General features: G+C 40.4%; 1 protein-coding gene across 1 annotated transcript; it reads left to right on the plus strand.

Annotated features, from left to right (window-relative positions):
- The first annotated feature begins 497 nt into the window (after positions 1 to 497).
- On the plus strand, positions 498 to 27,113 carry LOC140244873 (nuclear receptor subfamily 2 group E member 1-like). The gene is made up of 7 exons (XM_072324482.1): positions 498 to 630; positions 1,905 to 2,138; positions 16,702 to 17,154; positions 22,431 to 22,677; positions 23,375 to 23,531; positions 24,890 to 25,013; positions 26,881 to 27,113. Exons 1-7 carry the CDS (start codon positions 627 to 629, stop codon positions 27,111 to 27,113), a joined length of 1,452 nt encoding a protein of 483 aa, XP_072180583.1. The 5' UTR covers positions 498 to 626.
- The last annotated feature ends 421 nt before the right edge of the window (positions 27,114 to 27,534 follow it).

Here is a 27,534-nt window from a genome sequence, read left to right on the forward strand (position 1 = left end):
CTCTTTTTACTTCTTTTTGGCAGCTCTTGTGCCCTCGCCGCTCTCAACCTTTACGCGATGAATAAAACCGAACGGCCAGCGTCTTGTGAGGCTTTGTGTCCTGAATACCTTGGGTGAGATTGGAGGAACGAGAAATAAACCGTCTAACTTTGACACAATCACCTTCCGTCCTCCAGTTTCCTCCTCCTTGTTCTCTCGTCCTCTCTTCCTCTCTCCGCGTCTCTCTCCATTTCGCTCACCCTCCATCTCAGATTTGATACGCCCGCGAAGAGTTTGCGCTTTTCTCGGGCAATAAGATCTTGTCGCATGCCGACGCAACACGCTTCGGGATTGTGTGAGTCGTCGCAGAGCAACGAAAAAAAAGCCTCTCATCTTCGCCTTACGCTCCTCGGGTCTCCTCTAATCATTACATGATCTTTGACGAAGCGATATCGTCGCATTCTTCACCCTGGTTGCCGCTATGAGAGAAGCGGAGCGATCTCACTGAACGGATTCTTGCGCAGAATTTCTTTTTCGACTCCCGAAAGTTGGATCGGAACCAAAGTTGTCGTAGATTCGAACAGAGTTTCCACATTGGATGATAAGTTGTCACCGCTTGCAACAGCTGCGACAGGAACATAAAAACAATGGGTAGGTACTTTGAGAGCTTTCAACAAATACTTTTGATACTTGTTCTTTTTCGATACCATGCGTAAGTATACGTCGCATACAAGGATATCTACCTTTTTCAACATAAATCTGCCCTCAGGAAATGATCAAACGATGATCAAAATAGGATTGAAAGTTTGTATTATAAAACGATTCAGGAGTACCTAAATCTAAGCATGCTTTGGGTAGATCAAAGGGAAAGTTTGCAACTTTAAAGTTTGTACTTCCATCATACTCCATGACAAGTAATAGAAGAGTTCAGGCGATTATCTTCCAGTAAAGTAATAAGGCTTAGTTATACATCTGAAGCAAGTAATATATATATTCTATCTTTTAAAAGAATATCAGCCTCCGTGATTCGTTCATTATCATTTGATTTTGAATTATGTTCGATGGTGCAATTTGCAACAAGCAGACGTTAGCATCGATATAGAGGGTGTCTGTTTTTTCTTTGCACAATACATGTCTGAAAACATCAAACAAGATCGGAAAGTGTGTTTTATTAATATTTATTGCAATTAATTAATTAAACGAAGTTAATTCTTTGGAAGATATATACTTAAGCGCACAGAGAGACAGAGATTAAAAAATGAACACAGGCGATCAAACTGAAACTCCCTCAGTTCATCACTTTCCTCTTGTCTGTAACAATATTGTTTCTCACAACTTTTCGGCTAACGAAATGGCATTTCTTTTTCTACTGCAAGCTGCGTAAGAGTGAGTCTTCACGCATCTTGAATTACATAAAAAGTGTAACTTAACTTTAAAAAACGAGTGGCATCGTATGATTACAATTCTGATTTAGCCAGAGTGTTTTCGAAGATCCAGCGATGTTGCCATTGATATCAACGCGGAACTTAAATGTGGAAATGCCAGTGTACCTCCGAGTTTATTGGGCAGTGTTTTGTTCTGATGCTTCATACGCATAGTACATGTAGTATACACACACATACACATGTACACAAACCAGCAAACCAGCACACAAACAAAATCAGGATAAAGTTTGATAACAGATGAAATATTTTGTAAATAATTGTTGTTATATAATAACTTTCTCTGTACCTCTTCGTCTTTATCTCCTGTTTCATCTTCTTTATCATCATCTTCTTCATCTTCTTCTTCTACCTTCTTCTTATTTCTCCCCTTCGTCATCAACTTCTTCTTCCTCCTGCTCTTTATCTTTTTTGTTTTCATCTATTTTTTCTGATAAATGAAATACTTCTGCTGTTCTTCTATCATCCGGCACCCCCTCCCAGGCCGGACGCTCCCCAACCCCGTCCCGTGTAAGGTGTGCGGAGACAAGAGCTACGGAAAACACTACGGCGTCTACTGCTGCGACGGCTGCAGCTGCTTCTTCAAGCGGAGCATCCGGCGAAACATGCGGTATACGTGCATCGGCAAGGGCAACTGCTTGGTGGACAAGGCCCGGCGGAATTGGTGCCCCTACTGCCGCCTCAAGAAGTGTTTTGCCGTGAACATGAACAAGAGCGGTAAGCAGAGGACGAATTCAGTTCACTTTATTATTTTTTTGAATTAATTTTACAATCCAACGAAAATACAGTTCTTGTACATCAGTGCATGGTCAGCGCAGTGTAAGGAATGTTAGCAAATTTCACACAATTCATTTCTTACACAGATATCAGACTGTTCTGGGAGAATGGAGGCACCTACTGAAACGCAATGTTTTTAAACTATGGGTTCTTCAAAGAAAATTATGTAACTTCGAAGGGGCGAGAAAGAAAAACCACTGAACACACACACACACACACACACATACGATTACAAGACAGTGTATACAGCATACACGATACAGTCGACGTTTATGAGCATGTGCAAGAGTGGCTGCAATAAACGATTGAGAAATAATGGCGTATGGACGGCGTTGAAGACCGCCGGTGATTATAGTGGTTAGAATGACCACCAAAAGCTTTAAGCGCAAGCTTTTTTTATTACTGCATGCTGCTGTTGCAATGTCATGACTAATTAGTACGAACTCTCCTGAAGATAATCTACTTTTGATTATTCATATGGTTACTGTTTGCTGTTTGTGTTACGTGTAAGATTATGAATGCAGATAAGAGATATTCTGATTTGCCGATAACTATTCATTACTTAATTAATCAACGACACTATAGTCATACCGATTTTAAGTAATCTATGAAAGAGAGCAACATGTGAATATCATTCACATACTTAAAGAGCATTCTTATTGTCTACATGAAATGCTCACCTGTTGCCTATTACGATGTCGTTACAATTCTGTTGAATTGCTTCTCCGGCGATGCTGGTCTGACATGTATTTCACTGCGATTAAGAATAAAGAAATCCTCTGAGTCTGAAAAAAAAAAAAAGAAATCGGCAAGATTTTGTCGAACGAAACACTTCTGATATCAACAAATGTAGCACTGACGATGACTCATGAAGTCCATGCGCACAGTCGCACAAAGCCCAATAGACATTACGATCTTTCTTCTTGAATTCATGCTTAATAAAAAAGGGGGAATCCCATGACTTTTTTGTTCAAGCAAAAATGAGAAAGGAAGGGAAGAATTATGAAATCATAATATTTTTACCTCATATAATTGGGTCAGATTATCACTTTCATAGGGTAACCAATGAAACATAAAATATTGCTAACTTCACTTCTTACATCCTGTGTCATTTCAGTGAGATTTCATTCGTTTTGTTCATAATGAATTGAATCCGTTAAAGTCAACTCATGCGGAGACCTAATTTTCATTCAAAGACAAATAAGGAAAATGACTCCTTACGCCGAAACAACTTTTTTTTTTGGGGGGGGGGAGTGGGGGTAGCTAATATTCTTTGAGATATTCTGCATGAGTACAACATGAAAATGTCTCATGTCCAGCTATTCGAAGACACAGACTTTTAATAATTTACATCGCTGTATCTTTGTCTTGGTGAAGTAGAAACGAGCCATAATGGTGTAACATCAGTATAGTAAAAGATATGAGACTAATGAGATCACACTAGAAGCTTCTACGAGTGTAATGGCGACAGTGTAACAAGGGTTACTGCTTGATTACTGTATTATTTTTCATCAGTGCTTTAGGATTGAATATTGTCATGGTAACCGGACATAATGTCATTGATTGTGTTGCAGTTGTCATCTATTGGGAGTAAAGGTTCGAGATTACAAATTGATCGCCAAAAACCAAGATAAATTCTGACACTTACGCGCCTGTGTATCTTGCACGTTCAATTCAACTTTCAATTCAACGGTTGTCTGTGATATAGTGAAATATTTAATGACTTTTAAAACGTACTCAATTTAAAGGGAAGTTCACGTGTAGAATTATGTGTCTACACGTTTATACAACTGTACAGTGTTCAGGTTTCAGATTGGAGCTTACTGGCATAAGAAAAAGAATAATGGATATGCCACTATTTCCACGCTGTAGACGGTTAACGCATCTTTTATCATAATTTCTGTGAAAATTTGTCTCATTTTAATTCGAATGTCTTTTACTGTGAATTGTGATTCAAACTACCTAAAGGCAGCCGCATTTCGAAGTGATACCATCTGAAATACATACAGATAGGTTAATATACATGATATAGCTCCCAGTATCAGGGTAAAACAGATAAACCACTCCTTCCTCAAAATGTTCGTAAATCAAAATAATCTAGAACTTATCTGTTTACATGTAGAAGAACTGTATGATCCATCAACATTTAAGAACACACTGACGAAAAAGAAACTTTCTTACTGCAATAGTTTGTTATGAAAAAAAAACAAAACCTTTCAATGTAAAAGTAAAAGTAATTGGATAGAGTGTTTCAGTTGACTTAAATCTGTCCCTGTTGTGGTTTATAATGTTCATTAGAGAATTATTGAAACAAACAAAAACAACTGAAAGTTATTGTGATAGATCAAAACTCGTACCCATGAAACGGTGTTTCTCCCATAAACATACTAAAGCTTTTGTAAGTCTATTGTATAAATATTTGGGAGTCATTATATACCCCTTTATAAACATTATATTTAGCCCCTTGGAAATGTAATGTAGTGTCATTTTCAACATCAATATCATCAGTAATATCATAGGGTTTTTTTCTTTTCTTTTCATCGCTATCCAGATCGATTTTATCATCACCATCTTTCTTTTCGTCATCATCGAACTCAAAAAGATCAATAATGCCTTACTTCTGTTTGAATGTTTTCACGCTTTTAGCCACCTAACTTCAAACTTTATCCTTTGACACCATTTCTGGGCACATAAAGAGATCCGTACCTGTGAATAATTATCCATTAGTCAAAATGTGACTGGATGGTTGGACTATTAAGCCATAAGCTGTCTTTCGAAGCACAAATCTCAGAAAATGTTGAAGGATCATTCGCTTAAATGGGTTAATGTTTGTGTGTATGTGTCTGTTTGTGTATAATTATTATGTTTTTGTTTGTGCATTAGCTTAAACAAAAAAAAAATGTTTGTTTTCTTTTCAGTCAAACAGAGACTTGATTGATGTAGCTATCACAGTATAATGAAGGATAGATACAGCATAATTATTTAGCATGATAATGTTGAACGTTCCCCTCTACATTAACTGACGGGAGAGCAAAAACAATGAAAGTAGAAATTATGCACAATTCAATATTTCATAACCTACCAAACTGGCTACTTTCCATGTATTTTCTACTCTTTTGAGATGGTGTTTCTGTGCGGAAGGATTTTCCATAAAAAAAATACCAGGAAATAATTACGTATTGCATTACCTACAATACGACATTTTCCCTTCTTCATAAATTTGTTTGTAGATTTGAAAATTCACTACTGTTTGTTATACCTATCATTATCGTTCTATGAATTGGTTATAGTGCCCCCCCCCTTTTTTTTTTTTTTTTTTTTTTGCAAAACAATCCATTGCAAATACAGAATACAGTATGCATTAGAGGTGTTCTATAGACATGATGGTTTTCCCCGCGTTTCCCCCCAAACGAACGACTTAAACGCTTTCTTCCCTCGGGTCACTTGCCACGCCCATCTATCACAACAATAATATCGAAAGTTATTGCTTGACGAGTATTTAAGTCCCTGTTATTCCTCGAAAATATTGCCACGCGCGCCACGTCGAGAGAAACATCTTTATCGGTCAGTATTATCGCGATCACACCACTCTGTCGCCTGATATGTATGCACTACCGTTCCGGACAATCCGCCGCGGCCTCCGGCGCCATAAATTGTGAAAACAGTTGACGTTTATACACATGCTCTGCCCGTTCAAGTACAAAAGCAAGCTTTACTTTAAGCTATTTTTTCTCCCTCTCTTTCGGAGCCCAACAAAATGCCAGGCAGGCTATCGACTGCTGAGGTCTTGGAAGTTTGAAAAATAAATGTTCTCTTTCTCTTTCTCTCTCGAAAAGCTCCCCGGGCAATAAGACGCAACCAGTGACCTAGTTGATTAGAGTCTACTTGGGGAGGGGGAACATTACTTTCATCTACGTTATTGCTGGGTTGGACTTTCTAGAAAAACAATATCAAAGTGTTTCCCCTCGTATTTGGATGTCTCATTGAGGAGATATATAGGAAAACAAACACGTGATTGGTATTGACACCTAAACAAGAAATCTGTCGTCAGATTAGCTCCCACGTTAAGAAATTTCATCTATCATTTATTATATTGATATGACAGTAAGATAAATTTGTTGGAGTTATGCTCCATTGTTCTCGCTTTGTGTCTTGACGATGTTTTGTTTATGTTTTTATTCTGTTGCTTGTCTGTTTACTTCTCAAAGCTGGTAACATTTTGTGGTCTGAATTCCTGCCATAAAGTCGTTAATTTTGCTGCAAAGTTTTTGCTTAGATTCCATCATTACAAGGATTTGTTGGCCAAGAACACTTTTATCCACTGGTATATGCAAGAATGACTCTGACGTGATATTGATATGATATATTTATGGCATGCATTATCAATCATCTATTAAATCAAGATTGGTTCTGCAGTATCTCTTATGACTAAATCAGTATAATATCTTGCCAGTGTATGGTCCATGATAATTGAATTTTGTACAATGTATGTATCATTATAGCTATAGTTCGTATATTCACTTCTGTTTTGCTCTTTTGTTTGTGTTTGTGTGTGTGTGTGTGTGTAATCTATTCTAGCATTTTTGAATTGTATCTATCTTGTTTGTTGGTGCTTTCATTATTCTATTTTGTTATTAAGTATTATCATATCATCGTACTATTCATTTGAACATTCAAAATAATGGTGTATTTGACAACATCAGAGGAAAGGCTGAAGGGTGATTTCTATCAAGATTACATAAAATGTCAAAATAGGTATAGTGAAAAGCAGGTGCAAAAAAAAAAACTACGTTTTATCGTCGTTGGTGTAAAACACTGCGCGCCTGTTTTCACTTCTAAATTTTCTTGGGATTCCAGTTTTACTCATCTTTCGACGCTTGCTTCTAGTCTAATCAGCACTGGTTGTTATTGCAAAGATTTTGAATTAAACAGAGCGGACAACATTCGCCGAACAATGCACCGATTTAGCTTGTCGCGTTGTGCCGAGAACTTTGTAAAAATCCCATGACTTCTAGTAGAACAAGGCGTAGCTACAAACGAAAGTCAAATGCGTAACAAGAAACGACTTTTTATCTCTGCCTCGTGCGAGGGCTTGTGAGGCCCTGGAAACTCTAGGAAATGGATTATTTGTATGAGTAGGCATTGATTTTAATAACCAAGCGTTGACGTTCTCTCCCTCCCTCGCACTCACTCCCTCCCCCTCTCTCTCATCTCTTCTTCTATATATCCTCTTGTTTGTTTTCTTTTTTTTCGGTAATTTGCCTCTTCGCCAAAAATCACTAGACCCGTGCTCTCGAGACGAGAAGCGCGCGCAGATTTCTTGGCAGCGAAGAGCGCGCGACGTGTAAACACCTTTTGTGCTGTCGACCATTGTGCGTTGTAATTTGGTGTAAGCCTTTCGCTCTAAACACCACGTGAGTTTTGACGATGCTCTCGCCTGCTTCGCCGCACGGCGAATAATTCGATACAGCAACGGAACAATACCAACAGTTTAATCTTAATACCGTAGGCTCGTATATGAGGAGCCCTCTTTTTTTCCCGAGGTTACGCGAAAAGAGTTTGACTATTTGTCGACGAGTTGAGTCGGCTATTGTTCGCTGTAAGTGGCCATTGACGCGAGCGCGTGCAGAAGGCACGATGGCTTTTGTCGCGCACTCGGTGTTAGTAAACCCAACGAGAAAGCGCAGCGAAAAATGAGAGCAGTTCGGCCAGGACAGGACCCAATATATACAGCACGTGTTGTCATTATCTGTGCTAATCGAGGCGCCTTGCAATCGCCAAGGGAAACGAAGCCGTTCCTACCCCGTCGCCATTTACACAGCCGCCGCATTAACTGTATCCGGTTTCCCCCTGACTATCCCGAGCTCGGGCATTTTGCGCCGAAGCCCGGCCCGGCTAAACGGCGACTGATGGGGCTACTGAATACAGCTCTGCCCCCCTGTAAACCGGTTGGTGGTTTATTATTACACTTCCTTTCGGGGGTAACAAGAAAAGGGAAGAAGGGAAACATCTTCATCTGGACATCGAATCTTGATTGAAAAAAGGGGGAGAACACTGCGCCTGGGTGTAGGCCACTCACTTGTTATGAGCCAACCGCAGCACGACCCACTCCGAGTCACACCCCTGACCTGCTCGTAACAATGCTCGCAAGCTGCGTTAAAAAGAAGCCGACAAGTGCGACGGAGCGGCAAGCAGGCAGACAAACACCTTACTCCCGGCTGCTTCCCCGTCCGCTATTTGGCTGAGAGACGGGCCAGTCACTAAGTCAAGGCGGTCGTCTGTAAAATGAAAGACGATAGAAACGACCTTGAATAAGATGGCTGTTCTAGTTCAAAAAGAACTACGCTCATGTTCGCCTACTTCTTCTGCCTTCATTAACTGAAAGTGAGCCTATACTGTATCACACATAACTCATGGCAGTGCTTATGCCAAAGGGAAGTAAGAGAAGTTAGCATCACCTTTATGACGAGACGAGAGGGTCAAACAAGACCACATTCTGTGTGATGAGTCCTTCTTTACCATGACAACCTGTCAAAGAAACTGAAAGACAGCATCGGTTCGGCACTGCCGACAGGAGCATGGAATAATGCTACAATGTACGTGTATGTGTATAAACACTGCGCAAATGTGTGGCGCTCCGTCGGAATGAGTCAAAAGTCGCAAAAAATGAAATCGTAGTTATGCCTATATGTGAATTCTACAGACTCTAAGCTTTACACTGATATGTAATACAACTCATTTCGACATCCCTTTAGATCATAAAAACGAATGTTAACTACGCTTATGATGTCAGTCCATTTTCTAAATAACGGAGAAAATCGCTCTCAAAGTTCAGGTTATGTTCAAGCTCACAACCTGTTTCTTTCACGGGACGAAACAATACAACAGTCCTGCTTAGCGACGGCGTTTACGCTCCATCGCACGCACAACCGTATAAGGCGATAGCTTGGGTGTGTAAGATAATTAACCAATCGCAGGACAGATCTATCATTAACGATTCTGACCAATACGGTAGTCCGAATGTAAACTTCGGTGCGTTTGTGTCCGTGCCGCTGCCGCCGCATGAATGAGTCGGTACGCGTTGTGTGTCGGCTGCGGTGTAGTTTGCCGCAAGTTTTTAACTCGCAAACAATAGGAAACAGTAGAAAGAAAAAAGGCAGGCAATGCGTATTACGAAAAGCATCTATAGCGAGAGCCGTTGATCGCTTCCATTCTCCTCCCATGTTGTTGTCAATGGAAACTATAGAGGATGCGTTTAGCAAGTACCAATACCTAAATCGAACCTGAGAACCTACTGTAGGCGGGCACACAATGCGTCTTACGAGAAGCGTCTTTTAGCGAGGGCGTTGATCGCTTCCATTCTCCTCCCATGTAGTTGTTGTCAATGGAAACTAAAGAGGATGCGTTTAGCAAGTACCAATACCTAGATAGAACCTGAGAACCCATTGTAGGCGGGGGTTCAAAATGAAGTTAATTAACGATAGTCGTCTTTTGAGATCGTATTCTTTGCGTGTACTAAAAACCCTCAAATTACGCACATGGTCGTAATGTTGCAGAACATCAAAGACTGCTTTCGCGTCTGTTCTGCTCCAGCTGTATACCTCCGTAACATTCTGAATTCCCGCCATATTAGGCACATTTCCTTCATAGGCGTTGCGTCCACAGTAATTATCGCTTATCAAGCTTGCCAATGCTGCACATACTATACGTATCAGAAGCAAAGGTTGATGTAGGCCTGACAGCTTCACGTTGGGTTTATAATTATGACTGTATCATGAATATACTTCTTATTCTCGGTCACTTTTGTAATACCATAGCATAAAAAGAAGCGTTAACTTGTAGCTTAAGCTTATTTGTTTTCCTTCACATTTACAGTTACAATCTTTCTGCATTTGTGAAGTTGAGTATAGATAATTATACTGACATATATTCTGAATTAATACTTTACGGAGGCCTTACTCATTTCGTTTTGTATTCACAAACCTTACTAAAATAAATGATTGCTTGATTACTTTCGTCTAAAGAAAACACCGGAAAGGGAACCGCATTTAATGTGTGTGTGTGTTTGTTTGTTGTTGTTTTTTTAACGAACCTAAGCTAATAGCGAACCATATTTCATTGTGTGATTAACGAACCTTCAGAATAATCAATTGAATCCCCCCCCCAAAAAAAAACCCAAACAAACAAACAAACAAACAAACAAACATTTCAATGTCATGCGTTGTCAATAGTGATAAAAGGTCCGTTTTTATTTAGTAGTGTGTCTCAGTACTCCTGTGTTTATTTTTAAGGATGTGCCTCTCCTTATGATTGCGATTGATGTTCAGCTATTTCTTTCCCTCAAGCTTGAAAAGGAAGCAGCTAAAATTCAGGCAAGGAGACGAGTTTTTTTGTTTTTTTTTTCCATGAGATACAATCATTAAGACACACAGTACGTTTTATTCCCGAAAGTTGTGTGATTGCTTATGCGCTAAAGAATTGTGTCCATTATATGTATCAGGCACTATACAAAACGGTTGAAATCTGCTGAAAGTTGAACTTTTCATTTCCATTTCAAGCGGGGATAGACTAGAAATTAGTTTGTCTATACTGACAGGAGACACTAGTTTTCTAGTACATACTCTGCATTTAAACAGTCGCCATATTTTCATGGTCAGAATCAGATACACACGTGATATTATCATAAAAATGAAAATACAAAACAACTAAACACGACTTATATGTACAAATATTATGAACTTCAATGAATTATATACCTACCTGTAATAGTCCGCATAAAAAAACAAGCACGCCAAACAAATAATTTGATAGAATTAATAGAACACTCAGCGATATCATGCATGGCAGATCAAATCAAGTTCAATTTGTGAGAAAGCTAAATGAAGTTAAAAAGTTGACTTCTTTACGTTTCTCTTCCAATTTATGAATACAGAATTACACCATTGAAGCGGATTGTCTCTGTTGCGAACGATCGCCATATCAAGCATTTTTAGTCTTCTGAGCAAATCCGAATCCCTACATACTTTAATTTTTGCTTGATAATGTAATAACACTGGTTATAACTTTAAAAAGGACTCGCAAATTCAAAGTTTCAAACAGTATACTATAACATTACATTGAACACGGTGTATTTCGTAAAACATTTTGAATGCGTTGTGTGTTAGCATGTTAATGGAATCAATCTGCCTTTTATTTTCCGTACGTAAAGCGCACATAGCAGAAACGAAACCAAATGTTACCAAATACAGTGGAATCCATTGTATGGGGTGGTATTATCATTAGAAGTATATCCCATTCCTTTTTACTTTTATTTGCTTGAAGCAGTAGTCAAACCATGTGTCATTATCGTAGCGACATCACTTAGGAATTAGAATGTATGAAGATAATAGTTACTCATTTATTTCACGCTATTATTATAGCATTTACATTTTCCAACTGTTATTGACAGTATTACGGTACTGTATGGTTACGATTACGAATGTTGGTTATGAATTCAAAAGACTGGTTCATTAATCGAACTATGAAGGTAGCTGTTTTGAAAGTAGTTTGGTACAAGTTCGAAACGCAAACGAAATCATCGTCATAGGGGGAACTGATAGCTCTAGAAAACTTGTTTAGGCCAATAAAGATTGTCGTATGCAATCCTTGTAGAAAGTTTTGACTATGGCCATCTTTTGAGTATTTTGAGAAATTATGTAAAGAATTATTTGTTTGGATTATGCCAAGAATTAGTTTGAACTATGAGAATAAAAATGCGTGGTTACCTCAACAATGTCGTAGTTCGATTAGACATGATGGGTAAAGTGAATTCATGACTTGTTGACTAATCTGTGCTGATTGATGATCATTTCTGTATTAAAAACCATCAGATAAGTCTCGTAGATGATACCTCTGTAATCGTAGTCAAAATTCTTTTGAGCGATGAGACGAAAACCAACAAACAAAATGGCATGTATCATCGCTCGAGTTTCCAACATTTGGCGTCACCCGACCAACAATAAGTGACAAATCAAATGGAACATCATATTGTGGGAAAGCGGACTGTGTTACGATTTTTAAATGTTGCGAGCAATTCGTAAAAAAAAAAAGAGAGAAAATGAGGCAAAGTTCAGGAAATTAGAAAAAGCACGTAAATGCAGGCGATCATGTTTAATAGTCAAAGTAAGAGATTACAATCGGCCATGCGGATGTATATGATTGCTTCATTTACATGTCTGATTTCTATAAACTATGTTATATTTAAATCTAAGTTCCCTTCCCTCCTTGATAAAAGTTGTGTTGGGTTTTCGCTAAAGACATTTATTAGAACACGCTATAAAACGACAACAAATGACTACTATACATCAAGAGATGATCTATACATGAACCACAATAATTCTGTACGTTCTGATATAATGCAACTGCTTGTTTGTTTGTTTGTTTGTTTGTTTGCTTGTTTGTTTTGAATTACCATGGTCTTTGTCGGGGGAAAGATGAAGACAAAAAGTAAAGTGTATCACTCTCAAATCCGAATGATTGCGATAAGTGTGTATTCCCGCCCTTTCTATACAGGTAAACGATTCATACTTGGTATGCTAATTATAAAAGCCTTGTGTCACGCAGAAGAACTGATTCCGCGATCACTTTTAACCTTTCATAAAATTCACGTTTCAAGATAGTAACGATAGCTTGTAGGAGATAAAGTAAGTTAGCTTCCCTGGCTGTGGTTCTGAACACAAAAGGGGACTGAAAAAATCTTTTACAAATTAGCAGACATAATGACGATCCTCCAACACTGTCGCTCCATTACGTCACTAATTCTGCTATCAATGGCGAAAAAAAAAAAGAATACTGGTTGCGTGATTATCCACCCCTTCATAGCATGCAGGAAGTTTACCTTTCATTGTTCAAGGCTTCATTGATGCGGGGTTTACTCGGATACAAGGCGTGAACAGTGTCGTCCGAGTCCTTTCATTCGGAATTCCTCAGAATACACAATTCAATAGGCAATTAGCGCTGCTACTTCGCAAAGCTGTTAGCCAAATTCTTTGCAGACTTGACCTCTCACATGTCAGCTACACGTAAGACACGACAAACAGCTATCATTACACACATTCTGATTTTAGAAAAATGAAGAAACACACTTTTGAGTAGCGACACAGCTTTCTGTCACTTTCTCAAATAGGTCCTACTTCTAAAAAATACACAAAATAATGACAAGAGTCAGAATATCCTCCAAAGGGAACACGAGCTATTTGGGCATTGATAATGTTTGTCGTCCGATTACTCTCCATGCCGTCGCGGCCCAAACCATCATAAGAAAATAGGGCAATAAGTTTTATTAATCGGGGAAATAAAATTACGCATTACATACATTTGGCTTTAATTATCATACGAATTGTCGAATTTATAAAGACGAGAATAAGTGACAACTTAGGCCATGCTATATCTCCAAAGATGAACTTTAAACAGCAAGTCACATACCAGGGAACGAAAGTTATAATTATTTGAATGAATTCATTAATGAGGCCAATAAAAGTACACACACACATAGAGAGGTTTCAAGTTCGATATGTGATCATGTATTAGCTCATTGATAAAGTATCATAAACTTTGCGTGATCATTTGTTGGAATTATATTTTTTTCAGCGCCATTTGTGCGTCACATCAATCACCACTTCATGAAATGTGGTGCATGTATCAAACGCAACTCGCTAGTCATGCAATCGATAGCCTTGGTCAGCTCACTGTTATTACGTAATTAAGCCCTCGCCGCCGCCGACGCCGCCGCGCGCACCATGCTTTGTTTTGACTTCAATGGGGTCAAGAGCAATGCTTCATTAGCATACGCCCTAGCAACGGAGGCGGAGTTTCACTCGGGCAAGAACAATAGGTGCGAAACGCAACGCAAAGGCGAGCATTCGAAAAAAATGAAACCGAAAAAAATTGTCGCAGAAAAACTGTGATTTGGGACACTTGTCTTCATTTTTACACGCTGAAATTTTCTGTACAAATAGATAAAACGTCAAGGAATCAAAATCCGTCATAAAAAAAATTTCGACCCGAGCAGTGCTTCCCCTTCATTTTCGGCTCATTACGGGAAAAGTCCCCGTGCGACTTATGACTCATTTTGTCGGAGCGCCACACAAATTATAACAAATCGCAAAAGCTCATTATAAATAATTGTTATTTCTTAAATAAAATTAGCAACATATTCATGTTAGGTCATGCAAGCAGTCGGCATTTGCATTTCCTACCTCATTAGACGAGCATCGATAACAATGGTCGGAACGTGTGTGTGTGTGTGTGTGTGTGTGCGCGCGCGCGCGCGCTTAGGGGAGAGGGCTGTCAGGTCTAAGGTGACATTTACGGGGGCGGTCACTCCTTTATTGGGGCCAAGGGCAATTAAATGGGGGGGGGGTCCAGGAAATTTGTGGCTTTTTCACGGGGTTTGTAAATACTTTGAGCGAGATTTCAAATGTATGCGACCTTCTATTTTACGCCAAAATATCGTTTCTCTTTCATTGTTACCAAAAGTGTGAAGGGATGGGGGGGGGGGGGGGGGAGGGGTGTGCTGCAGCCCGTGCATCAGCAGTTGTATATAGGCCTACGGTATAATTGTAGAATATTACCTTAATCCTGTCTGCTGATATTTCATTGACGTGGAATTTTCTTTTGAATAATAGATTATCTGAAAATGTGTAACACTGATTGATATGCAATCCTTTGTGAAGCATTTTGTGACAACATTCGCTACGAAGAAAAAATGTGAGACCAATTCATGTCAACTAAAGTCATATACAGTGTGGGTATATGTGTTGCCCAAATTGTTCAACATGCCATTATTATCTTCGTAATCAACATTATTTTGGTTAACTTAGATTCAGATTAACGGGATCAAGAATTAATACAAAATTTATAATTATCCACCATCACCTGAGCAGAACACCAAAAATGCCTTACTATCTCAATCAAAGGAAAGTAATATTCGCCAGGATTGGGCAGGATGGCGTGAATATTTTATTAATCTCAAAACGATGATTATTCCGTTGCAACTCCGATTATTCAGTGATTTAGTACTAGCCATTATTGATGGGCGTATGCAGTTACTCTGGTTGGACTCGAACCTACGACCTTCTGATTTCTAGACAGGCGTTATATTCGTGTGCCCTCTACGACGGTGTTTATTAACGTCGATGAAGGGCAATTTTGTCAATCAGATGCAATGAAAAGAACTCGAAGCAAGAATTATCAATTTGACCAATAACGCCGCGCCCATTGCTATAAGGGTTCAGAACCATTCATCACTTGCTAATCGCGCGGAAGCTCGGTGGTCTAGTGGATATGACGCCTGTCTAGCAATCAGGAGGGCGTAGGTTCGTGTTCAAAATCTTAATCGAGTATGTATGCTCATGATTTTTATCACTGGATAATGTTGTTTATTATTTTATACATCGATGAAGGTCTGTTTGTCAATCAGTTACAATAAAAACAACTAGACGAAGGAATCTTTAAAGGGGTGGTATAGTTATAGTTTGGGTTGAGGTGGGGCTTCATGTTTTCAATTTTTGTGAGATAATGAGAAACTTCTAATGAAATATGAAAGAGAATACAATTCTAAGTTGAAGCCAAAGTTTATTTAATGATAATTGGTTTTAAAGTGGCCAACATATCCAGAAACAAAGAGGTCCTAATTTAAGGTGGGACCCACCTTTTATCAGGACCGCTGTGTTTAACTTTGTTCTTGAATATCTAAGCCATTTCAAAACCGATTTTTATGCATACACTTTGAATACCTTTCATAATTGTACGCTCCTTCAAATGTTCATAAGTGGTGTTTCAGTATATTGCGAAAAGTTAAAATCTGAATCCCCCATCTCAATCAGAACTATACCACTCCTTTAATTTGTATGATCATTCTATTGTGAAATGTTTGCCCAGTAAAGAGTTGCTTTACGTACTCATTCCCGTAAGCGCCCTCATCGCTCTTCTGTCGCCATGTTACCATGGTTACCATGATGGGTTTAGAGTGAAAGAAATTGTTTTCTGTCTTCAAAGTGTCTATAATATTTTTTTTTTTTTTTGCTTAAATTTGAACCAAGCATCTTCTGCAATTTTCGTAAAAGAAATAGCGAATTGCATGTCACCATGGCGGCTTAAAAATTGTTATACAATGTAATCAATATCATGTAACAAAATGAAATTCAGTTGCACCATCTAAAATGTACATATTCTATTCAAGAAACATAGCCTCTGAGAGTGGCTTTATCTGCAAGAGACGGGGAAAGCGTATAAAGTCATTAGAGAAAAAAAAATGTCCAACCATTTACGTTATTCCTTTACCAAAGAACGTATATAGCGTTTGGTATAAAATGTCCACATGTTTCTCTGATGCTAAAGCAATACACTAAGGAATTCATAGGACAATAGATATTGATTTGCTGATTTATATTGCTTTGCGGTGTTTTATTCCTATCTGTTAATCAAATTTTGGTGCAATTTCTACTGGTTCTTTTATCTTCAGCCGTACAAGAGGAGCGAGGTCCTCGCAAGAAGAAACCACAGCAACAAGTGAAGACCGAACACGTGCAAACCAGCGGACGGGCTTCGGATCTCCGACGGGCGGGCGGCCCGGTGTCCAAGGCGTCGTTCCGTCCTTTCCAACCATGGAACACCGGCCAGAACAAACACGCCCCTTTCGGCGCCACTGAACTCGAGGCCATCTCGGGCAGTGGCAGCGCGTTCCGGGTAGTACCTGTGCGAAACGGACACGGTGGGCGTATCCCCGTCCTGGCCGGCCACGCCCATTTTCCTGGTTTCCACCTGTCCCTCCATTTACCTCCAGTGGCCGCAGCGGCGGCCGCAGCGGCACGAGCGGAGAACGGACTTGAGCGGCATGTGGCCGTGTTCTCTCCCCACAGCGCTGCGGCTGCTCACCTAACGCAGGCCGCCGCTATGAGAGGAGATGATAATCCAGGTATGACTCGATTTCTTTCTCTCTCTTCTAAATCTAGGTCATAATGTGGTCAGTGACACACATTCTCAAGGATCACTATCCGTTATACTAACTAGTGGCTACGAGTTTCTAGGACATCACTTTACAGTCAAACCTGTCTTAGCGGTTACCTGTCTTTAGCGCACACCTGCCGTATACAGACTGTCAGAGAGAAGAGTTATGTTGAAAACCCTGTCTACAGTCGCCACCTGGCTATAACGGTTACGTTTTCGTCCCCCTTTGGTGGCCGCTTTGGACAGGTTTGACCGTACCTTTTCATAAAAATAGTGTACGAAAGAACACGCTGCTGGCAGGACATCAGCGTATTTCTATGATGAAGATAAGTCTCGAATACAAGCTCACGTAAAAAATGCAAAATATACAAAACATCCGAAATATTCTTCAGACAAACTCAATAAAGGAGGAACTAAGAGTAATGATAACTATAGTCAACATGCAATGTGAAATGATTTAAAGTAAAAAAATGCATAACAACCTACTACAAAGAGAAAAGTTAATAATTTTATGCATGGGTTGACATGTTTATAAAAACACCTAATTTTCCAAGTTTGCTTTATTTTTAAGTGTTATATATTTTTTTTATCTTTTCATTTTGATCTTATATCTCCAATGAACTTACAAAATACCATTTGCAACCAGAAGTGGTTTACATTGAAAGACGCGTGGCCATATAATATATATATATATATATATACATATTCTCAGAAATATTTCTTTTAAGCCTACGTTGATTTAAAAAAAATAGAAAAACATAACCAACGGTTCTTTTTTGTGTGTTTTTCATAGGGTTTTTTTTTTTACTCTTTGTTTTTGTGTTTTGGTTTTGGTTTGGACAGTAAAGGTAATGTAAGTGAATGGGAGAGCATAATTCATGTGGGTATAGAAAAGGTATCAAAATGATTCGCGTTGCGCCCTTTTGAGGGCCTGCACGATAGGTATTGTGCCATCGGTGACTTCCCACTTTGGCGGTAAGCCGCATATTTGGCGTACGCGCCGAAAGAAAATGTCACTCCGTCGCCGTTACTTAACCATGCCATTTCAAAACCAAACTGTGAATAATTCATTACGACTATGGGGCATGGGGGCGAGGGGGGAGAGAGGGGAGAGAGAGAGAGAGGGAGCGGGGAGAGAACACGGGAGAAGGGAGGCAGAGAAAGAGAGGGGAGATATGAAAGGAAAGAAACAGCGATCAGAGAGATGCCAATACAGAGAAAGATGCCATACCCACATCTGCTTATTGTCGTACTGAACATTTATCAGGAATGAAGAGGAAAAAAGGGGGAAGAAGGATTCGCATGCCTTTATGCTGTCTTAATAGCTACGGGCGACGTGTAGGTAGCTCTATTGGCAGCTGTCGAGAGAATGAGAGGGGAGAGGTTAAGAAAATGAACTCGTTGCCAGGGCTTTCAATCGCCTTTGACGCGAGCTGCCGATATCTTGAATAATTCACCGGTTTTTAATCGATCGAAGGGCAAGGAGATCACGGTTCTGTTATCTGCCACAAGGAGGAAGGGGGGGGGGTGTAAAGTGAAAGAAGCATTAGCCTTCTTTCAAGTCATTAATTCAATATTACTAATCGCCTGTTTACCTGTGTTCGTAGAAAGTCTGTACTCGAAAGCAAGTATTTTGAAAACCAGCCGGAAAAGCTAGTAACCTGATCATTCAAAACGAAAGGGTTGTTTGTTTTTGGTCCCTATTCTTCAGTGAAAGATGTTCACAGAAATCGGCGTCAAAACAATGGGTTTTGGTATGGTGAATAAAATGTCAAAAGGTGTTGTTTGGCTTTCTGTTAATTGTGTTTGTTTGATACGGTCGTATGTGGAAACTGCACCAGACAGAACTTGATGCAATAATATACGCGTCAAATTTAATCACCGTGACCTGATAAAAACCAGCGGAATGAAACATGAATGGTGACATAATACTGGCTTCCGATACACTATAAACAGTGGAGTGCAAAAGTGTGCGACTAATTCTATCCAGCCTATACGCTATATATTTTGCGATTTATTGCTTTGAAAGTAAAAGAAGATTAAGGTACAGCGCGATGATAACAGACTGGTCGTCTTGTACCAAGTTATCCTATCACACCATGCTGAGGTCTACACCCAAGCACTTTACATTCATCATGATCATATCCACTAGTCTAAAAATTTCGCAACTATTTATTTCCTATTCTCAGTTTGTTTAGCTTTTCTCTTCCAGTATCTCTTGTTTATTTCCATCCTCTTCATCTAGTTGTCATATCACTCATTTGCTTCCTTATGGCTCTCTGACTTATGATATATAACTACAATATCTCACCATCTCACTCTCTCCTCCTTCCTTCTGCCCCTGCTACTATTCCACTTTACTTTCCATGGCCGGCGCAACATTTTCAAAAGTGTGTGTGTGGGGGGGGGGGGGGGGGAGGGGGCACTTTAGACTTCTGGTGCCACTTCCGGGTTTCATCAGCTAACAAGCAAACAAACAACAACAACAACAACAACAAAAAGGTCTTCAGCGCTTCTGTAGGGTGCCACTTCCGGGTTTCTTGAGCTGACAAGCAAACAAACGAACAAACAAAAAAAAAAGGTCTTCAGCGCAAACACAAACAACAAAGCTTTACCTCGCTCACACTTCAAGGTTTCTATCTATTTCTTTCTGCCACTAGTGCCATTTGCATTTCCGGGGTACAAAAAAGAAAAGAGTGGGGGCCCAAAGTGGTGACACCTTATGTATTCCTTTGTATGGTGCAAAAAGAGTGGGGGCCCTCCCCCCCCCCCCTCCCCCCTCCCGGCCCCCCGGTTCCGCCGGCCCTGCTCTCTTCCTCCTTCCAGAATTCCGTCAAGAATCGTCTCTTTCCACTTCCATGGGCAATCCATTCAAATTCTTCTTTCATCTGTCTTTTATAACATTCTTTTCTCCTACTCCCCCTTGCTGCTCGCCCCTCGCTTTCTACTGCCAACCGGCAAAGATCGAACAACCATCACTGCCTAACTCACGCCGGTCACCGATACAGCCATGGCTGCGTTGACCGACGTCAGAAGGCAACTGAACAAGCTCGACGCTGACAACAAATCAATGCCGGGCACTGCCATCCATCAAAACACACTGCCTATCCCGTCGTCTTTCGCGCGGAAGGGGGGCAAAGCTGGCGAAATTAAAGCCAAAAGAAGCCAGAAAACGCCAACAATCAAAACCTAATTGACGGCGTGGTCTTGGTTATTGATTCGCTGAAAAAATATTACCCGCTCCCCGGCGATATCGATAATAAGATTTACTCGTTTGGTTTATCGATCACTTTAATTTTGCTGGGTTGCACGCTGCATCGGTATTCCTAGTCGCTTTCGCTCTTCCTCTGGATCTCTCTCTCTCTTTCCTTCTGTTTCTCTCTTTTTCTCTTCCACTCTCTCTCCCTCCCCTCCCTCTATCTCATTGTTTGTCTTTTCGTTCTTATCTAAGCGTTTTTCCCCCTCCCTTCATCCTCTCACATGCCCTCTCTCCATCCCATTTCATATTTTCATCGCGCCATCCTGCTATGAGCGTAGATGATTATTGTCTTAATCAGTTTATTAGGGATGGCGATGGTTTAAGCCAAGAAAGTTTAGAGGCGAGCCCCGAACGCTGTATTTACTCAGGAGCCGCGCTGCGCTTGAAGAAGACCCGGAGACGGGATTCAAAGATGATTGAAAAGCGAAGGGTCTGGTTTTCGGGCTTATGATGACGGTTGAGCATCGCTCTTTTCATCTGCGGCGTGCCAATATAAACGCATTAGTGGTTGGACATTATCACGTTGCGACTTGTTACACGACGCGCGATTTTTGTTGTCTCAGCAATTGTTGATTCAAGCATCAAAGATGAGCAGCATTTCTCCCTCTTCTCCCCCGCGTGACCCAAAACAAAGAGAACTGGATATTCCCGCGTCGCTTGTTTACCAAGGACGGAGACGGGAAATCCAAGAATCCATCATGCCGAGATTATTTTCAGCTCTTGCTTTATCCCTTGTCTCATTGGCTGATTAAGGTCATCGAGAATCTCTGGACACTTCTCTTTGGACATAGCAGCGCGCACGAGCAGCGGCCGGACGGATATTATCTTTAAAACGATGAAAAGGGGGCGTCATTGAGAGTGTATTTTGGTCCTTATTACAAAGTTTAATGCGGAATCTCATTTTAAGCCATTTTCCCTCTCTATTCCCATTCTTCATGTAACCCTGCCGTCATGGCAGGGTTACAATATTTTAGATAACATGACCCTTGTTTCTTGCTCTGTACTGAAGAGCAAATAAAATAAATGACAATGCAGACTAAAAGTCTACAAGCTATTTTATCAGAAGGAAAAGAAAATCCAACTTAAGTGTTAAGCGCGCAAATCAAACGCATAATAGAAGGCTTTAGGTGATTACCTTAATCGGAGTGGATGAATACAGTTATTATATTGTATGAGGTTACAATGACATACAATTTGCATCGCACGTGATACAAACATACCGAATATTTCGGAATCACATACTCTAATCACGATGATTATGAAGTATAAATATCAGATATTGTGAAAATGGTTAATACCAGACAATATTAGATACCAGAAAGGCACGGATAGAACACTCAAAACACAGTGTCCGTATGACTATTACTCAACATCATCATTTCAACACTCCACAGCACAGATCAATGTCCAAACGTTAGTGTTTGATTGCAGAATAAATCAACATTTTGCAGAGAGATATGATTTGTCAATGATTACTGAAATCATCCACAGATTGGAAATCTCATGAGCAATGTGATTGTACTGTTCATGATAATTATTTGCATTTTCTCCTCGCCTAATAACTTATTTCTTACACACACAACTATCGTATAACAGTATTTGTGCGTGTGTGCTTTATATTTTGTTGTCTTGTCACGCTGTTGTTGTTTTTCTTTTGTGGCCTTTTTTTTCACCCAAAGTGTAACCTCGCTTTATCACACTCGTTCACCAACTAGTTGTTGTTAGTTATGACAAAATGATGGCTAATGGCGAAAACAATATTTCAAAACCATGGAAAAATCGCTGCTTAATAAGTTAAGAATGTTAAAGAAATTATTAAACGAGGTTGACTAATCATTTATTGAGTAAATTATACATCACTAAATAACTATCATTGTACTTTAACTTATCGTAAAATGAAATCATGCTTGCCTGATCCTGATGTCTTATTGACTTAGAAGATGAACCTTTCAATCTCTCAAATATTCATTTGCCTATCTGAACAGGAACAAGCAGCAGTCCGGTCAGCTCGGGGTCCGAGCGGAGCCCGACCTCCTCAACCACCCCGGCCGCAGCGGCAGCCCCGCCGACCCATCTGATCCCCTGGCTACCGAGGTCGCCCATGATCTCTGCCAACTTTCCTCTGGCTATGTGCACCTCGCCCCGTCTCGCCGGGGCGTCCACCATCGAAGAGGCCGCTACGCAGATTATCGTTCATGCCGTGCGGACGTCGAAATCTGTTCAGCCATTCAGGTAGATACAGGAAGGACAATTATTCAACTCTCGCCCCAATTTTCACGATGTACACAACACTTAAGCTATTGATTCCCAGAACCACGTTTGCCACTGTACCATCTCGTATATATTTGTGGGTGAAGGGTTAATCCATGTAAACGTGATGATGACGAAGAGAGGGAAGCGTCAAATTATTACATTCTTGCGGATCCTGACCACGTTAGCATGAATGAACTAATATGGTTACTGCAAAGGGACGGTCACTTTCTGGTGCTAACTTATCAAAAACTTGGCAATTTGATCCATCTGAATTAATGTGTCATGTCAATATTCAGTATTTCAACTCTCCTCAACTATTGGCGAGATTACAGACCTCACAAATATTACACTATAATGTGGTAACTCGCAGCTTAGTCCATTTCGTATCTATGGCCACTCCAATGTTGTAATCGAAATTGCTGTATACCTGCTTTTTTATGAATAATCTTCCTCGTTTCTGTCTTATAAATAGTAATCATTTAAATGTTTCAACATCCGTATTATATTCATCATTTCCGCCATCATTCCAACTTTCATAATCTTAATGATGATTATTCCTATTTTCCATAAAACTCCACCCTGATTTAAATATTTTCACACAATATTCACAAAGCTCTACATTATTTAATATTCTAATGTTAGATTGTTTTCTTGTTTTTTCTAATCCTCCGTGCAGAGCTTTGGACCCATGGGACCAGCTGACGTTACTTCAGGAATGTTGGGCGGAGCTCTTCTTATTGCACGCCGCCTATTGGCCACCGGCAGACTTCTGCGCGCTCCTTAGCCACTCCCACCTACGAATGGACGACGCCAAAACAGAGGCAGACACAAAGGTACATTATAAATGCTGAACTAGGATCGTTTTGTACTTTCGGGGTCTGGACCGTCTATGTGACCCTGTAAGGTGTCTTTTGTTTGATGATAATGAGTTATACGTAAAAAATATGTCTCACGTCAAAATATTTGCCTAGTTTTGAAATCATAACATTTTATGATATCAGATTCATATTTTTTTCTATCTTGACGTTATTTCTATGAGTGGAATTGAAAAGAGCATTTTGTTGATTTTTTCGACATAAATAACCTGCATTACTTTGTCAACAACATGATTCAAAGTACAGTGTATTCCTTAAATGACATGTGTGTGTAGACAATAGAAGAAGACTGATCGGAAAGACTGGGACTTGAAGTCAGCAAATTAACAATTTCATCCTAAATTTACAACGTAGCGTTAATGATTGTTTGTGCTGATCTGCTTCTGTGATGGATCTGGGGTCCTTCTTGTTTTATTTTTGTTTGTTTTTTGGTGTGTGTTTTTTTTTCCAAAGCAGATAACGAACACTATTAAGATTCATTCCAGGTACAGTCAAACCTGTCTATAGCGGCCACCCAAGGGAAACGAAGAAAGTGGCCGTTATAGACAGGTGGCCGCTATAGACAGTTTATCCAACTATACAAGATAATGTGTGAATTGCCTATACATGTACACGTACATGTATTATCGTTGTATACATATAAAAGTACTTAGTGTACATGTACATGCGTACGTATGCACACGTGTGTTTCATGCATTGAACAATGCCCGTGTTTATGAAATTGTTGCACAGTAGCATGTTGTACAGTCGTGAAGAAAGCTTAACAATAGCGCATTATTATGACTGAATAAGTGATGAATGCAGCGGTGGCGATCACTTAACGTTGCCCATGAATGACTGGTACGGCCACAAATCAGAAAAACACGCTGAATTACCAGCTCTGTGGCCGCTATAGACAGGTTAAAATCTACCGCGGGAAACAAAATTTGTGGCCGCTATAATAATAATAATAATACATTACATTTGTAATGCGCTTAATACAATGTTTCTAAGCGCTGGCCGCGTTAGACAGGTGGTCGCTATACACAGGGTCTTTAACAGGGCTTTTCTGTCGGGGGGGGGGGGATTTTTCAGTGGCCGCTATAGACAGGTGGCCGCTATAGACAGATGGCCGCTAAGGCAGGTTTGACTGTACATCTTTCGGAACGATATTCAAATGATTAATGTCAGTGAGGTCTTTAAATCAGTATTGTTCAGCAATGAATGAATAGATTGTCATGTTATTTTTGAAATCATATATACTCGACCACGTAGAGCAATAAGTCAGTTGGCATAGTATCGACATTAACATTAGAATTATCAATACATTGTTCCAGGGTACTCCTCGTCGTAAGAGCGAGGTGGTGGACGACATCCAGGAAATCACCGTTCGACTACGGACTCTTAACCTCAGCACGCACGAGTTCGCCTTCCTCGAAGCCATTGTACTCTTCAAACCCGGTACGGAACACTTCCCTCCCCCACCCCCCCCCCCCCCCCTCTCTCTCTCTCTCTCTCTCTCTCTCTCTCTCTCAAATTTTACGTGGTGACGATAGCGATGCTGGCAAAATTATCAGAAATGGTTCTTCAGTTTATAGTTGAGATCATAATACTATCACCTAAAGTACAGCTGCTGCCGGTGCATTGATTCATAGACAGAAGATAAGATGTTTCACCAGCAATATTCTACTGCACCTGTAGTGCATATGAGTATGTTGGCCTACATGGGTATACTGCTATCCAGTAGAAGGCAGAGCTTTCATTTAGAGCGGAATATAGTTATATCAAAAAGAGTGATATGAGTAATAGAGAACATAATTATTCCTACAATATACTTAAGGTTTGCTATTGACTACTTGCGACTTGAACATTATAAGTTACATTAGAATGGATGTTTTTGTTTTGTTTTATTTTGTTTCATTCCACTACTTTTCATGACTGTCGTTCGTGGCGCTCTGACTAGTCTAATGTTTCCTTCGTGAAATGTGTAAGAGGCATAACTGCAGGCAGTAAAAGTGACGCTTAGTACCGTATCCAAGACACGAATGCTCCGCGACAAGAAAGTGAAATCCAATTAAAGCGGCGCGTGTGTATTTGTGCTGGTTTACTGCTGGTAGCAGTGAAAACATGGTTTGTGTTCTCTGAAAAGAATGCTTCTCGCTCAGTCATGTCACTTGCTGTTTTGGGAATAGATTTCCCCATGCTATTTCCTCGGTTTTTCCCCGTCAAACATTACATCCGAAGCTTGTGTAAACGGCGGAACTCCGTTTAACAAGACAAGCAGCGACGGGCCGTCCATATTGATTCAGGAAGGAAGTCTTGCCCGCGCGAAGTGTTAGATCGTCTGCACCGGCCCCGCGCATGTGCGTGTCGGCAGCGGTGAAGCTCCCTGGAGGGTGCCTCCCATCTACGAGAGGGTGCAGGCGGCGGGACTCAGCCCGGGCTCGCTGACTCTCTGAAAAGCGTTTGTTCACACCTCATTTTTTCAATTGGCTCGGTTAGTGATACACCGCACCAAGTATTACGTTTCTCCGCCGAGATATTTTAGTTAAACAGCGGCGAGGCAGTGACTTACACTCCTCAGGAACACGTCATTATCCGTTGTGTGTACTGAAAAGAGGGAACTACCGCGCCTTCAAAGCCAAAATCACGAATGCGCGTTGCAATGAATACATGCCACATTTTCCACATGACGGGAGACAGGCCGACGGGAATGGCCCAAATTACTGCTTTGCCATTAATTAACTCAATCATTCGGGTCGGTAACCTGTTTTATAGGCTGCAAACTTTGTCGATAGTGCAAAGCAACAAGTTGATATACATTCTGCCTCTATTCAAATTGCTGCGTTTTATTTTTAACATATTCTTCAAGATTATACAGTAAGCATCTACCAACCACAGAGTAACGGATCTTACTATGAGCATTTATTACATGCTATTATTACATTCATAACTACCATGGTAGCATTCATCCAAAACACCCATCTCAAGGTCGATAGTCATCTATTTATATTGACCTGTAATCATTAAAAAAAAGACACGGTGTCTGCTTTCCACGGTAAACCAAAGCAATATGTTCAGTTCATACAATAGGTGTGAGTGTTACAAGCTGCATTATGGCTAAAATCACTATAAATAATTTGTAAACATCAGAGAAAAAGGGTATCAAACGCATCATGAACTAAAGGTGTACATATTCAAATAGGATGAAATTCACGAAATTGGTCACTGTTACAGAAAAAGATAAATGTGTCGAAGATCAAAATGAGTGTGAAATATAGTAATGTTTGGTTTTCTCTTTATGTTTCCGTTCTCGTTGTCGTCACAGACACCAAGGGTTCTCTGCGAGAGAAGAGCAAGGTGGAGTTCTTTCGAGACCAGGCCCAGGTGGTTCTCGCGCAGTACGAGAATATCGTGCATCCCGAGAGTCCGGCTCGGTTCGGCAAGCTGCTCCTCACGATGCCCGCCCTCAAGCGGGTGGGGACGGAGAACCTGGAGGAGCTCTTCTTTAGGAGAACTTTGGGCAAAGTGCAAATCGAGAAAATCCTCGAGAGGGTTTAGCCCGATTGTACGTGACTGGGGTGCATGCAGACACCCACCCATCCCCCGTAGAGAATGGACTCCCCGTGAAAACCGCATCGGTTGCTAGGCGTGGTGTGGATGACAGGTGATCTGGATAGCCAAAGGAGCTTGCCGATAAATTGCACATGATGGAGACAGTTGGAAAGTCTAGCCGTAGTATCACAAGATTACACCCTTCTCGACTCAATACAGTAAAGAGAATGTACTCGAAAAACGACCTTTATAGTCAACACAAGTTCAAATACCTCTTTAAAATACAGTATGGCAATGGAATACCATTCTCATTTCCTGAACAGAAAGTGAATACGTTATCTGTCTGCCGGAAAAAGTTGGTGATGTCGTATGAAACTAGAGAAAACGCGGGAATGCTATGGGTCTGCTGTACCAACTTGGGGCCCGT

The sequence above is a fragment of the Diadema setosum genome, chromosome 21 (genome assembly GCF_964275005.1).
Source record: "Diadema setosum chromosome 21, eeDiaSeto1, whole genome shotgun sequence".
NCBI classification, from domain to species: domain Eukaryota; kingdom Metazoa; phylum Echinodermata; class Echinoidea; order Diadematoida; family Diadematidae; genus Diadema; species Diadema setosum.